Source organism: Bufo gargarizans, chromosome 2 (genome assembly GCF_014858855.1).
Source record: "Bufo gargarizans isolate SCDJY-AF-19 chromosome 2, ASM1485885v1, whole genome shotgun sequence".
In the NCBI taxonomy this organism is placed as follows: Eukaryota; Metazoa; Chordata; class Amphibia; order Anura; family Bufonidae; genus Bufo; species Bufo gargarizans.
Window position 1 is genome coordinate 18,437,349 of NC_058081.1, and position 16,297 is coordinate 18,453,645.

The 16,297-nt window shown below is 43.2% G+C and overlaps 1 protein-coding gene across 1 annotated transcript in view; it reads left to right on the top strand.

Moving 5' to 3' along the window:
- The window catches only part of LOC122929228, a 60,324-nt gene that overhangs the window by 1,017 nt on the left and 43,010 nt on the right, over window positions 1-16,297 (top strand). Inside the window, exon 2 of the mRNA XM_044282735.1 lies at window positions 14,296-14,676. Coding sequence (XP_044138670.1) covers window positions 14,296-14,676 — 381 coding nt within the window. The remainder of the gene's footprint in view (window positions 1-14,295; window positions 14,677-16,297) is intronic.

Sequence of the window (16,297 nt, forward strand, 5' to 3'; positions counted from 1 at the left end):
TTAAAGTGGCCCTGGAAAAAATAAAAGTGACCCTATGTTGTGGGTGGGACCAGATTGACAGAGGGTGGGGCCAACATGAGTAGGCATGGTCAACTCAAGTAGACGGAACTAGATATACCATAGAGGGAGCAGTATATTGTGCTGCAATTTTTTTATTAGCTCAGTGCAGCACAATATACTGCCCAAGTAGAACCAAAAACCTCCCTAGAAGCTGCCCATCTGTGGTGGCCAGCGCCAATTGCTATGTCCTGTCATCCTCCATTTCCTCCATATCTAATTAAGATATAGAGAAAGGGGATGAAGAGTTAAAACACAAAGCCAGTCCTACCATTGGCATTCTGACTGGTCTTTCATCATTACATACCGGTGTGCTGATGCCCCAGGGGGCCACTCAAGTCCTCCTCTCTGCTGCTGCCCGGGTACATAATGAGCTGTGGGCTGAATCTTACCTTCTAAGCCCCCTGCTCCATATCTTAATCAAAGACGACTGGAGGAGGAGAACAGAAAATGGTAGCTATTGATGGCACCCACAGAGGGCCAGTATATTGTGCTACACAGTGTTATTTGGTTCTGCTGGGATGGTATTTTGCACTATAGTATTGTTTACCCCGCCTACTTTTGTTGCCCCCCCCTACAAAATGGGGCCACTTTCAGTTTTTTTTCCCAGGGCCACTTTAAGTTCCCAGTCCGCCCCTGCATACACACATGTGTATACAGCACCACATACCTCTTACATCCAGTGACTTCTCCTGTGATGTAGATGTTCTCTTTTCTTATCTTCTCCATTCTGATCAAACTGCCATGATGACTTCTTTCAGTGATGTCTCTTCTGATATAGACATTCTCTTTCCTCATATTCTCCATTAGAACCAGACAACACATGATGACATCTTGACATGGACACAATTCTAACATGTTTGGCTCTATACACCACCACACTGGATTTGAAGTGAAACAAACAATATATGCTTTACCTGCAGACTGTCAGCTTTAATTTGAGGGCATTTACATCCAAATAAGGTGAACGATGTAGGAATTACAACAGTTTGCATATGTGCCTCCCACTTGTTAAGGGACCAAAAGTAATGGGACAGAATAATAATCATAAATCAAACTTTCACTTTTTAATGCTTGGTTCCAAATTCTTTGCAGTCAATTACAGCCTGAAGTCTAGAACGCATAGACATCACCAGACGCTGGGTTTCATCCCTGGTGATACTCTGCCAGGCCTCTACTGCAACTGTCTTCAGTTCCTGCTTGTTCTTGGGGCATTTCCCCTTCAGTTTTGTCTTCAGCAAGGGAAATGCATGCTCAATCGGATTCAGGTCAGGAGATTGACTTGGCCATTGCAGAACATTACATTTCTTTCCCTTAAAAAACTCTTTGGTTGCTTTTGCAGAATGCTTTGGGCCATTGTCCATCTGCATTGTGAAGCACCGTTCAATGAGTTCAGAAGCATTTGGCTGAATATGAGCAGATAATATTGCCCGAAACACTTCAGAATTCATCCTGCTGCTTTTGTCAGCAGTCACATCATCAATAAATAACCAGTTCCTTTGGCAGCCATACATGCCCACGCCATGACACTACCACCACCATGCTTCACTGACGAGGTGGCATGCTTAGGATCATGAGCAGTTCCTTGCCTTATCCATACTCTTCTCTTCCCATCACTCTGGTACAAGTTGATCTTGGTCTTATCTGTCCATAGGATGTTGTTCCAGAACTGTGAAGGCTTTTTTAGATGTCGTTTGGCAAACTCTAATCTGGCCTTCCTGTTTTTGAGGCTCACCAATAGTTTACATCTTGTGGTGAACCCTCTGTATTCACTCTGGTGAAGTCTTTTCTTGATTGTTGACTTTGAAACACATACACCTACCTCCTAGAGAGTGTTCTTGATCTGGCCAACTGTTGTGAAGGGTGTTTTCTTCACAAGGGAAATAATTATTCGGTCATCCACCACAGTTGTTTTCCGAGGTCTTCTAGGTCTTTTGGTGTTGTTGACCTCACAGGTGCATTCCTTCTTTTTGAGAATGTTCCAGACAGTTGTTTTGGGCATGCCTAATGTTTTTGCTATCTCTCAGATGGGTTTGTTTTGTTTTTTCAGCCTAATGATGGCTTGCTTCACTGATAGCGACAGCTCTTTGGATCTCATCTTGACAGTTGATTCCAAATGCAAATAGCACACTTGAAATGAACTCTGGACCTTTTATCTGCCCATTGTAATTGGGATAATGAGGGAATAACACACAGCTGGCCATGGAACAGCTGAGAAGCCAATTGTCCCATTACTTTTGGTTCCTTAACAAGTGGGAGGCACATATGCAAACTGTTGTAATTCCTGCACCGTTTACCTGATTTAGATGTAAATACCCTCAATTTAAAGATGACAGTCTGCAGGTAAAGCACATCTTGTTTTTTTCTTTTCAAATCCATTGTGGTGGTGTATAGAGCCAAAAATGTTAGAATTGTGTTGATGTCCCAATATTTATGGACCTGACTGTATATAAGAAACACTTACTTAGACTACTTTCACACTAGCGTTAATATTTTCTGGTATTGAGATCCGTCTTAGGGTCCCAATACCGGAAAAAAAAATGCTTCATTATAATTGAACAGAAGGGAGTGCTTCAAAATGCATTCTGTTCCGTCCTGAGATGTGAAGCAAGACGCAGTCATGACCCACAATGCAAGTCAACGGGGACGGATCCATTTTCTCTGACAAAATCTGACGCAATAGAAAACAGATCTGTCCCCCGTTGACTTTCAGTGGAGTACATAACGGATCCGTCTTAGTGATTATAAGATAATACAACTGGATCTGTTCATAATGGATGCAGTCGGTTGTATTATCAGTAACGGAAGTAACGTTAGTGTGAAAGACGCCTTAACATAACTGGTAAAATAGCTAAGATAGTCTCGCATCTGCAACTAGGGCTTTCAAGTAGGGTTGAGCGAACCCGAACTGTAAAGTTCGGGTTCGTACCGAACTTTAGGATTTTTGGACCCCAGACCCGAACCTTTCAGTGAAAGTTCGGGTTCGGTGTTCGGCGATTTCTTGGCACTTTTATGAAAGCGTTTAACTGTGCAACCTCAGAAGCCATCACAGCCATGCCTACTATTGGCATGGCTGTGATTGGCCAGTGCAGCATGTGACCCAGACTCTATATAAGCTGGAGTCACGTAGCGCTGCACGTCACTCTGCCCGACTTAGTGTAGGGAGAGGATGCTGCTGCTGTGAGGGAGAGAATAGGACAGAATCTGTTATCAGAACTCCAATTGAACTCAGCGATCTACATAGATATAGTTGAGTGGGTGCAGGGCACAATCTTTTTACCCTGCTCTGAGCCCAGTGACAGAGAAAAATAACTTTTATCAGTCTGTTAGTTAGGTGGGCGGCGGTGGCCATTTTATGCAAGCTCAGTGCACCAGCACTGCATACAGTACAGACCAAAAGTTTGGACACACCTTCTCATTCAAAGAGTTTTCTTTATTTTCATGACTATGAGAATTGTATATTCACACTGAAGGCATGAAAACTATGAATTAACACATGTGGAATTATATACATAACAAAAAAGTGTGAAACAACTGAAAATATGTCATATTCTAGGTTCTTCAAAGTAGCCACCTTTTGCTTTGATTACTGCTTTGCACACTCTTGGCATTCTCTTGATGAGCTTCAAGAGGTAGTCACCTGAAATGGTTTTCACTTTACAGGTGTGCCCTGTCAGGTTTATTAAGTGGGATTTCTTGCCTTATAAATGGGTTGGGACCATTTGCGTTGTGGAGAAGTCAGGTGGATACACAGCTGATAGTCCTACTGAATAGACTGTTAGAATTTGTATTATGGCAAGAAAAAAGCAGCTAAGTAAAGAAAAATGAGTGGCCATCATTACTTTAAGAAATGAAGGTCAGTCAGTCCGAAAAATTGGGAAAACTTTGAAAGTGTCCCCAAGTGCAGTCACAAAAACCATCAAGCGCTACAAAGAAACTGGCTCACATGCGGACTGCCCCAGGAAAGGAAGACCAAGAGTCACCTCTGCTGCGGAGGATAAGTTCATCCGAGTCACCAGCCTCAGAAATCGCAGGTTAACAGCAGCTCAGATTAGAGACCAGGTCAATGCCACACAGAGTTCTAGCAGCAGACACATCTTTAGAACCACTGTTAAGAGGAGACTGTGTGAATCAGGCCTTCATGGTAGAATATCTGCTACGAAACCACTGCTAAGGACAGGCAAGAAGCAGAAGAGACTTGTTTGGGCTAAACAACACAAGGAATGGACATTAGACCAGTGGAAATCTGTGCTTTGGTCTGATGAGTCCAAATTTGAGATCTTTGGTTCCAACCACCGTGTCTTTGTGCGACACAGAAAAGGTGAACGGATGGACTCTACATGCCTGGTTCCCACCGTGAAGCATGGAGGAGGAGGTGTGATGGTGTGGGGGTGCTTTGCTGGTGACACTGTTGGGGATTTATTCAAAATTGAAGGCATACTGAACAAGCATGGCTACCACAGCATCTTGCAGCGGCATGCTATTCCATCCGGTTTGCGTTTAGTTGGACCATCATTTATTTTTCAACAGGACAATGACCCCAAACACACCTCCAGGCTGTGTAAGGGCTATTTGGCCATGAAGGAGAGTGATGGGGTGCTGCGCCAGATGACCTGGCCTCCACAGTCACCGGACCTGAACCCAATCGAGATGATTTGGGGTGAGCTGGACCGCAGAGTGAAGGCAAAAGGGCCAACAAGTGCTAAGCATCTTTGTGAACTCCTTCAAGACTGTTGGAAGACCATTTCAGGTGACTACCTCTTGAAGCTCATCAAGAGAAAGCCAAGATTGTGCAAAGCAGTAATCAAAGCAAAAGTTGGCTACTTTGAAGAACCTAGAATATGACATATTTTCAGTTGTTTCACACTTTTTTGTTATGTATATAATTCCTCATGTGTTAATTCATAGTTTTCATGCCTTCAGTGTGAATCTACAATTTTCATAGTCATGAAAATAAAGAAAACTCTTTGAATGAGAAGGTGTGTCCAAACTTTTGGTCTGTACTGTATATATATATATATATATATATATATATATATACATGAATCACACCGGAATATGTTACACTACGACATATAACCATAAGACATATAATATCACAGCAAACATTATAATGACTAGGGATAAGGCGGTCCTTATTCCTGACAGTCAGTATTCAAAATCAATACTTGTAAGTCAAACCAGGAGTGGAACCAAGAAAGAAAATATATATTGAAAAGATTTGGATCTGTGTTGTGAAACTGGCAATAAAATATCCAGATTTTGTTTTTATATTTTTTTATATTTCCTATTAATAATATTGTGAGTGAAGAAGAAATCCATCCAGCTATTTCCATAAGTCTCAGAGAAGGGAGGTGGCTGTGTATGTTATGGTGCCCTTTCTTCCACAAGGAGGTGGCTGTGTATGTATGGTGCCCTTTCTTCCACAGGGAGGTGGCTGTGTATGTTATGGTGCCCTTTCTTCCACAGGGAGGTGGCTGTGTATGTATGATGCCCTTTCTTCCACAGGGAGGTGGCTGTGTATGTATGGTGCCCTTTCTTCCACAGGGAGGTGGCTGTGTATGTATGGTGCCCTTTCTTCCACAGGGAGGTGGCTGTGTATGTATGATGCCCTTTCTTCCACAGGGAGGTGGCTGTGTACATATGGTACCCTTTCTTCCACAGGGAGGTGGCTGTGTATGTATGGTGCCCTTTCTTCCACAGGGGGGTGGCTGTGTATGTATGGTGCCCTTTCTTCCACAGGGAGGTGGCTGTGTATGTATGGTGCCCTTTCTTCCACAGGGAGGTGGCTGTGTATGTATGGTGCCCTTTCTTCCACAGGGAGGTGGCTGTGTATTTATGGTGCACTTTCTTCCACAGGGATGTGGCTGTGTATGTATGGTGCCCTTTCTTCCAAAGGGAGGTGGCTGTGTATGTATGGTGCCCTTTCTTCTACGGGGAGATGGCTGTGTATGTATGGTGCGCTTTCTTCACCTTGGTGGCCCCATTTTGAAAATATAGGCTGGTCTCAGAAGTAAGCCATTAAAGTCAGTGATGGGCCAACCCCTTTCATTACATATCCTATTACTTAGTACAATGGAAATAACAAACCTTTAACCAAGCCGATGATCCCAGACAGACTAACTTTGACCACTAGATGGCAGCAATGTCAAACATAACTTTGCAGTATAATCTTTTCAGCACATTACATACATTTACTATGCACAATATGGGCAGAACACTCCCTTTTATGGCATAATTTATTATGTCACTACTTAATTAACTACTGCTATGCAGAAAAAAACATATAAACAGGAAATGGAATCCTAGCTAATCTGAAACTAAAACTATAATGTCAGTTATAGGTCTAAGATGCATTTTGGAAGTCCCAATTTTTACAATCTTGACCTCCACCTTCCTAACCCTGCCATCCCTGCTTGTTAAAGCATTGACAATAAGTCCTACAGGCCACTAGTTCCTGCTCTCTTGGCTGTCCTTCAACAGAACAACATCACCCACATTTGGGCGATCCACAGTCTATTTCCTACGACGTTGTAGATTTGACAGATACTCTCTCTTCCATCTTTTCCAAAAGCTGTCTGCCAAGCATTGTACTTGCTTCCATTGTTTATGATTGAACTTGAGCTGTACTTATGGTTCCAGATGGAGCAGACAAAGAGTTCACCTTTTGAGTCAACAACATTGCTGGGGTAAGGACCATAGGTGCATCTGGGTCTGAGGACACAGGAACTATAGGCCTGGCATTCATAATAGCTGTAAACTCTGCCATAAAGGTGCTTAAAGTCTCATGGGTCAAGTGAGCAGTTTTGGTTTGTAGCAACAAAGCATCCAACATTCGCCTGGCAATACCTATAAGTCTCTCCCAGACACCACCCATGTGTGAGGAGTATGGAGGATTAAAGACCCATGTATATCCTCTGTCTTGGAGAAAGTCTTGCAATTGTGATTCGCTGGCACAAATGTAAAGTTCCTTGCAGGCTCCTACAAAGTTTGTTCCTCTGTCAGAACGGAGCAGTTTTGCTGGGCCATGAATTAAGAAGAATCTCCTCAAGGCATTAATAAAGCTTGATGTTGACATGGTTTCAAGTAGCTCTATGTGTACAGCTCGGACAAACAAGTGAAAAGGACTGCCCATCGTTTACTGCCTGCGCTGCCTCCTCTAGTGCGACGGGTTAAGACAGACCACGGACCAAACACATCTAAGCCCACATTGGTGAAAGGTGGTTGAGCAATTACTCTGTCCTCTGGTAGCTCTGCCATCTTTTGACTTTGTAACCTTCCTCGCAGCTTGAGACAGATAACGCATTTGTGTATAACAGTTGATACCAAGCGTTTGCCACCAAGAATCCAGAAATCTGTGGATCTAGTTGCACCCTCTGTGATGTGTCGCCCTTGGTGAACTGCTTGTTCACGATAGTACCTAACAAGCAGTGTCGCAATGTGGTGATCATAAGGTATAATGACAGGCTGTTTCTCTTCCTCTGAAAGTTCTGCAAGAGACAAACGTCCACCTACTCTCAACAACCCATTTTTGTCTAAAAAGGGGCTAAGCTTCCTAAGAAGGCTTAGTTTTGGGAATGTCTTTTGTTCCTTCTGGAAATGTTTGTTTTGAACAGAAGAGATTATAACAGACTTTGCCTGAGCAAGTTCTTCTAGATTGACTTGTTCATGGAAACTTTCCCACCTTCTGACTTGATTGCTGCTGGTTTCCCTCCGGAAGGTTTTAGCGACCTGTATGAGTCTGGCTAGGGTCTTAACTAATATCTTCTAGCAAGAAAATCTATCAAAGCAATGTGAGTGAAGTGTGGCTTCAGAAGCTTTGGTACTGAAACTTGCAATTTCAGATCTGATTTCAGGGTCAGCTTCAGGCTCTATGAGTGGATAAACATTAGTATATCCTCACGGTGTGATTGGTACAGAAAGGATGGGCCTGAGAACCATATAGAGTTCTAAAGGCATGCTGCTTGAGTAGGTCTAGTGGCATAATCTGCAGTGTTTTGCTCTGTAGATACATAGGACCACTGATCTGGATGTGTAGACTGCCTGATTCTATTCACTCTGTTGGAGACATACAGATAGAACCTCCTAGTGGTGCTGCAAATGTACCGTAGGACAGTCTTGCTATCAGTGAAGAATTTCACAGCATCAAAATCAGTGTCTAGTTGATCTATGATTAGCTCAGACATTTCGACTGGAAGTACAGCAGCACACAACTCTAAACAAGGAATAGTGTGGGCTGGTTTTGGGCTTAATTTGGATTTTCCCATGACAAATCCAACATGACACACATTTTCTGCATCAATTACTTTCAAGTAAGCTACTGCACCTATAGCTGTGGTGGATGCATCTGAGAAGATGCATAGTTCTTTCCTTCAAGCTGATGATAGAGATATGGGCACATAGCATCTGTCTATCTTTAGGTGCTCTAACGCTTGCAAGGATTCTGTCCATTGAACCCACTCACTTAGTCTCTCTTGTGGAAGCAATGCATCCCATTTACTTTTCCCAGATGACAGTCCACGAACTAAGGCCTTACCTCTTATTGTCACAGGTGATACAACCCCTAGGGGATCATAGAGGCTATTTACGGTGGATAGAATGCCCCTACGTGTAAAAGGCTTTTCCTCAGAGGAAACTCTAAAAAACAAAACTATCATTTTCTAGATCCCAACTTAGGCCTAGGCTTTTCTGTAAGGGAAGGGTGTCTGTACCTAGGCAAAGATCTTTAAGGTCCTTAGCTCTGTCTGCTACAGGGAAGGCTTCCATACCTTTTTGGCTGTTGGAAGCGATTTTATGAAGACGCAGGTTGGATTCTGCCAGCATTTGCTTTGCTTTACTGAGGATGGATATTGCATCTTCAGGTGTGCTAGCAGAAGCGAGTCCATCATCTACATAGAAATGTCTCAATACAAATTGTTTGGTTTCTTGTCCATAGCACTCTGCATTTTTCTGGGCCACCTTTTGCATGCAGTATATAGCGACAGCAGGAGAGGGGCTATTGCCAAATACATGCACTTTCTTCCTGTACTCGACAATTTCTTTGTCTATGTCATTGTCTTTGTACCAGAGAAAACGTAGAAAGTCTCTGAGGTCTTCTCTGACAAGAAAGCAATAAAACATTTGTTGCACATCTGCTGTGAAAGCAACGGGCTCTTTTATGAGGACACCTAGCAAGGTATTGTTTAGGTCAGGGCCACTCAACAGTATATCATTTAAAGAGACTCCTTTATACTCTGCGCTGGAATCAAAAACTATTCTGATTTGGTTAGGTTTGTGAGGATGGTAAACACCAAACATTGGTAGATACCAGTGTTCCCTGTCTGTCTCACGTGGTCCTGCAACTTCAGCGTGATCATTGCATCCCCTTAATGAATTCAGTGAAATCTCTTTTCACTTCTGGCTTTCTCTGCAGTGTTTTGCTGAGTGAATGCAAACGCTTCATGGCTTGCTCCCTGTTACTAGGCAAAACACGTCTGGGTGTGCGAAAGGGGAGAGGAGCCACCCAACTGTGATTGTCATCTTGGTAGGCCTCTCTATCCATAATCTGCAAGATGATCTGATCCTCTATAGAGAGGGCCTGTTTATCATCATCTTTAGTTTTCAGAAATACTGTTATCCCTAGATTGTCTGTCTCAATGTTGGAATTGACTTCTTCTTTACCATATAGTGTAGAAAAGTCAGTGTTGTGTTGACCTGCCAAAGCTTTTCTTGACAATGAAGTTGTTGTGACAGGGACTGAGAAGAGATGTGCATCCATTTGTTAACACAGACGTCTTCAAAGTGCTAATGTTGTCAGGCTGGTGCACTGTCCCCAGGCAAACTTCTTCTACAATGACCCACCCCATGTCCAGTCTCTGTGCATAGGGGGCATTATAAGGTCCATTGATTTGCTGGCTTACCTTGTGTACCTGAAGGATATCTCTTCCAAGAAGTAGAAGGATAGAAACATCTGGCTCAACAGCTGGGATTAGGTGAGCAATTGAGCGGAGGTGGGGGTGGTGATGGGCTACTTCTGGAGATGGAATCTCAGTTTTGTCGTCAGGTATCATGCCACACTCTATTAGGGTAGGAAGTGGAAACTGCACTTTCTTATTGAAGGATTCAATGGTAAAGTCAGTAGCTCTTCTCCCTGTGGTTTCAATTGTCCCCGCACATGTCCTTAGAGTGTATGGAACTGCACTTGCCTTAAGGATAAAGATATCAAAGAAATCTGAATTTGCAAGGGATCTGTTACTCTGTTCATCTAGCACTGCATACATTTTCACTGCCCTTTCTCTCTTGCCAGTGGGATACACAGTCACTAAACAGATTTTAGAGCATGATCTGGCACTCTTACCTTGTCCACATACTTCAGTGCAATTAGACATTACTGAAGAGAGTGAGGTCTCTTGTCACTCCCTGCCCTGATCTTTCCTGGGTTCTACAGTCTCTAGTGGGGCAGGAGCAGGGCCAGGGTGCAAAGCTGCAATATGTCTCTCACTGCCACATTCTGTACATTCTACTGGTATTTTGCTGTCTTTGGCAATGTGATGAGTAGATCCGCAGCACTTGAAAGAGATTATGTTTTCTTTAAGGAAGGACATCCACTCTCCAATGGGTTTTCTTCTAAAGCCTTTGCATTTCTTTAGTGGATGTGTTTTTTGTGTATTGGACAATGTCTATCAGGGTTCTCTATGGTGTGTACCTTGTGGGTGCTTTGGTAGTCTGTGACTTCTGAAGGTACAGGTGTTTTGTGTGTGGATACATAGGTCCTACCGTGAGGTATGTGAGGTCTCTCAGGTCTGTGTGATTGATTGTCGCTGGTGGTGAAGGCGAAACTGGGATCACTTCGGATTTTCGCTTGCTGTCAGACAAACCTAGAAAACACAGAGAAAGGGGGAAAAGCAACTCCATAATCTTCTTTGAATTTACCTCCTACAGACATCCACTTGTCTTGTAGATTTGAGGGTAGTTTCTCTACTATGGGATTAGTGCCTCTAGCTGTATCTAGATACAAAAGTCCTGACAAGTACCCATCCTCTTTGGCATATTCTATCTCTAGTAGAAGATCACTTAGTTCTTGTAGCCGCACGTTTTCTCTGTAGCCCACCTTGGGAAAGACTTCAAGTTTTTTCAACATTGTTCCTTCTATTACCTCTGGGCATCCATACATTTCTTCTAGTCTTCTCCAGGTCATGTTGAGTCCTGCTGCAGGGTTGAACAGGTTTGCTCTTCTCATCCTCTTAGCATGCTCTGCTGACTCGGTACCAAGCCATTTTATCATTAAATTAAGCATTTCTGCTGGTGATAAGTTCAGACCTTCAGTGGCATTCAGAAAGGAAGATTTCCATGCCCAATAGTTTTCAGTACAGTTATCAAATTGGAGAAAACCCGAGCTAACCATTTCTTTGCGGATGAGATATTTGGTGACATCCACCGCACATTGTTGTTCAAGCATGTAATCTACTGTATAGGTTGAGGTGATGATGTTTTTTGTTCTTAGGGGTTTCTTGTGCTTCATTTTTGGTTTGCTGGCAGCCGCTGACCTGATGTGGTTGATTGGGCCTGCTCAGGGGGTATGTTTATCTTGGCCTGAATTCCTTTGCTTCAGGTTTAAGAGACTGTTCCTTTGTATGTGCATCAGTAAGGTTCTGAACGTACTTACTTGTACGATCTGCAGAGAATAGAGGTTTTTCTGCAACCTCTGAGTCTTTATATGATTTTTTCACTTTCTGACTGACTTGTTCCCATGTAGGCAGCGGCCTCTGCTTCAGCAACTGCAGGTGCAGTCTGTCGCTGCAGGATAAGCAATTTTGATTCTAATTCCGCTTCTTCTTGTGCTATGGCAGCTTCCCTAGCTGCTCTTTCTTGTGCTATGGCAGCTTCCCTAGCTGCTGTCTCTTGTGCTATGGCAGCTTCCTTAGCTCTCTCTTGTGCTAGGGCAGCTTTCTTGGCTGCTACCTCCTCCATCATCATGGCTTCTTTTTCTGTGTACTGTAGCTGGACGCGGGCAGCTTCTGCCTTGGCACGAGCTCTAACTGCTGAGGAACTTGCTGAGGACATCTTCCTAGCCCGGGAAGTTCTGGACACATGCGACTTTGCATCGTCTTGCTGGGCACTAGGAATGTTCTCCCTGCCTTGCTGTGTCGGGGGTAGCGTGGCATCAGCCTGGCACTTTGTTCCTGATCTTAGACTCATGCTGCAGTAATAGCGTGTCAGTTTATTCCAGACCGCCACTGGGTTGTCTTTTTAATGTTCTGCTTCGCGTTATTGAACTGTGAGAGTACTCACAGACAATTCCATCATAAGTCCAGGAATAGATCAAGAGCTCCTCTGCATGCAGCCTGCTAGATCCAGGAGCAGTCATGAAATGGAGGAAATACAGTTCCAGGTTAAAGGTTACTGCCTCTGACTCTGAGAAAAATACACTTCCTGTAAAGTTCTGGCAAAGTGGTAACTAACTTTGAACAGTAGATGGAAGCAACGTCAAACATAACATTGCAGTATTATCTTTACAGCACATTACATACATTTACTATGCACAATATGGGCAGAACAAGGTCTGACCCATGAAGGCATTGACTCCAGAAGAAGGTGTCCTGTGATATCTAGCACAAGACATTAGCAGCAGATCCTTTCAGTCCTGCAAGTTGTGAGGTGCCTCCAGCACATCCTACAGATGACAATCGAATTGAGATATGGGGAATTAAGGAGATCCCTTGAATTCCTGTTGATTGACTATGTTGGAAGTAGACGGGGGAGCAAGGGTGCAGAGTGGCTTCAGCCCACCCTCAGTACACTTAACTGTTCATGTGCATATGGATTGAAAGTACTTTATCTCCACAATGAGGTAGCGGATCGGTATGTGAAAGGTATCATCAACATGGAGATCCTTCTCTTGATTTTAGTGGACTTTCACAACATCGAATGATTGTTTGTGGTAAATCTAAGATACTCAACCACACACTGACTAGCTGAGCTGAGTGCATTCACCATGGTAATGATCAAATAGTCAGTGTCTCCCTGGTGAGTTTCTAGTTGGTGTTTGAATATCCAGAATATTCTAGGGCTATGACTTTTACTTCAATAAATCCATAATCTGCAAAGCAGGGGACACTGAGAATTTTTTTTCCCCTCAAACAATAATGTAAGATTTTCCTTTCAGGTTTTTTTCTAATGAGACAATGAATTTGCTTGTATGTTTTGGTTAGATGGTGGAGTGGGGTTCCTTGGATCAATAAATGTGAGGTCCACCCTCCATCGATGGGGAACACGTACATGTACAATGTAGTTTTCTTGTGTCTTATCATTGCACACCAGACATGTTATCAATAAGGTCACATCGGTTATTGTGAGTTATCCATTATGAATTGTCCCTAGTGACAAGTGATTGGTAGCTCCAAATTAGATTGCTTTCTGCTTATCTGTTGGGACTCCACAACTGGCTAGATACTTTGGGTGGGCAGGGGCGCCACTACTCTCACCCTGTATCACAAGTCCAGTTCTTCAGCAACGGAGCAGGGTGCCTGTGTGTCTATTGAAGGTATTCTTCATTGTGTGCAGTATTGCAAGGGTTAGCCCTTCTTTGGCTCTGTGGGCAGTTGTTTCTAATGTGTAATCAGCTCTGCTATATATTTACCTAGCTTGCTAAATCCTGCAAAGGTGCTATAATCTGCTTGTCTGACCATGTACCAAATTCTACCTGATTACTGCCTTTAGACTGTCTGCTGCCTGACCTGACCCATAACGGATCACTGTACTGACCTTGAGCTGCCTGCCCTGACCTTTGTACTGTTGGTAACTATGAGTTTTACCTGATCCTTCGGTAGGTACCCTGCATCAAAGTCTCTGACCAGCAACCACAGCAGGAATATAACAAGATATAGCTGCTTGGTAACTCCCCCGCAATGAGGGGTAACAGGGTGAATACCAATGGACTGCTAGGACAATGCCCTTAGCTTTACTTTAACCCAAGGTCAAACCGGTTGGTTGACACAGTGGTTTCACAAACATTGCCCATAACCAATCCTGTGATAGACTGGTAGGCCAACTTAGGGTGAAGATGGGTTTTGATGGCACACTAACCAAATCAATGTTCTTTGAGTTGCCCATTAATTGTAAAATATGATTAATAGAAGGTCCATTATAAATGCGGACTTGTCATAGATGATGCATCCCTGCCATTGTTCTCAAATATTACTATATTGAAATGTAATATTACGTTTTTTTTCTTTAATTTTTCTGTATGATTCATTACAGGGATCTGCTGGGCATCAGGTTATTACTGTGTTCACCAACCAAAAACCCTCCACGTGAAGGAAGGAGATTCGGTCACCATCCCGTGTTCATACACCTATCCTGAGGACCACAGAGGGAAGTCACAGATTATAGTAACTTGGAGGGAAGCATATACAGTATACTGCTCCAGTATCAAGAAATACATAACAGAGAATAATGGGAATATTCATAAGGAGTATAAAGACCGGATCTCTGCAGTAAACCATCCTGATAACCAGACGGCCTCTATCGTAATCCGAGGACTGAAAGCTTCTGATGGAGTTACATTCTGCTGTGTGGTAAATGTGGTCAATGCTGGCTATCAATCTAATGATGTGTATGGGACGTTTCTGAACTTTGCAGGTAAATAAACATTTTATGTAATGCCTTCCATATCCTGTCTGTATATACTCCATCTTCTTGTTTGTAGTCAGCGGGAGAGAGGGGGTTGTGGTGTGCAAGGTGTGATGACAGAATGGTTACGGTATTGTCCTTTCACATTTAAAAGCCTCTGTCCCTTTCACACCACACCCCATGATCTTTTGCACGGTGCCCCTCCCCCTCCATGCATGTTTGTCCGCCAGGGTTGCATCTATTGACATATCGTCCAAGTGTCACAGACAATCAAAATACATCAAGGACTGTTTTCTGGGAGGGAAGCGCTCATTCATCAGTATTCAAATCGTCTATGAGTCGTCTATGAGTCGTCTATGAGTCGTCTATGAGTATCGTTTACTGACAGCACATTGTGCTTTATAACTAACGATTCAGATGTAGAAGTCATATCTATCTATCAAAAAAAATAAAAAATAGAAAAGTAAAGAGCAGCACACAAACCAAGCGGGTGCTAAAAATCCCTCCTGAGACCGGCGACCAAGGTCCACTTTGTATATGTTGAGCAAAAGAAGGCAGTGCTCCAAAATTCTGTGGAAATAGTGGGCGATTTATTAACCCATATAGCAGCAACGTTTCAGCTCTACTCAATGGAGCCTTTGTCAAACTCTATCTATCTGAATCACAACAGAAAGGAGTGCGAAAAAACACCATATATAGATAATAAAATATAAAGTATATTGATATCAATATTAAAAATATAATTCACAATACATACTTGTGAACAAGCGGGGACAAAACACAGTAGCACACCACCTTGCTAGTAACCCCAGAACTGTAACAGTTACCCCCAGAACTGTAACAGTTACCCCCAGAACTGTAACAGTTAGTGCAAACACCATGATAGGTATGCCAGAAAGTGTTCAGTGTGTAACGAAGATAGCAAAAAACAAACGAGTATACTTGCTATATTATTCATGTAGCATAAATGGCAACATACTAATAAAACAGGGGATAAAAACCAGGTGGTGGCGCTCCTCGACGCACGTTTCGCGTGTGATCGCTTCCTCAGGAGGAGTCATATCTATCTATCTTTTATCTATCTACCTATCTATCTCACACCTCCTCCAGTCTCTCTCCCCAGCTGTCACCACTCACCTAACAAATCTTCAACCTCTCTTTCTCTTCTGTTAACTTCCATTTCTTTTTCATTCTGTCATAACCCCATTGCTAAAGGAGCCAATCTTTTGACCCGTCCTGCCCAGCTAACTGCAGACCTGTCTCTAATCTCCCCTTCATCTCTAAACTCCTGGAGTCTGGTCTACTCTCACCTTGACTACTTACAATCTGGTTTCCGCACCCTACATTCTACAGAAACTGCCCTCACCAAAATCACAAATAACCTCCTGACAGATAAATGCGGTGACTACTCTACTTATTCTCCGAGATCTCTCTGAAGCATTTGACACTGTAGACCACCATCCCCTGCTCACCATGCTCCAATCCATCGGCCTTAAGAATATAATTCTCTCATGTTTCCTTTCTCTCTGGCCGCTCTTTCAGTGTATCCTTTTCTAGCTCCACTTCCCCTCCTCTTCTTGCCGTTCAGGTTCCTCTGGGTTCAATCCTAGGTTCTCTTCTCTTCTCTCTC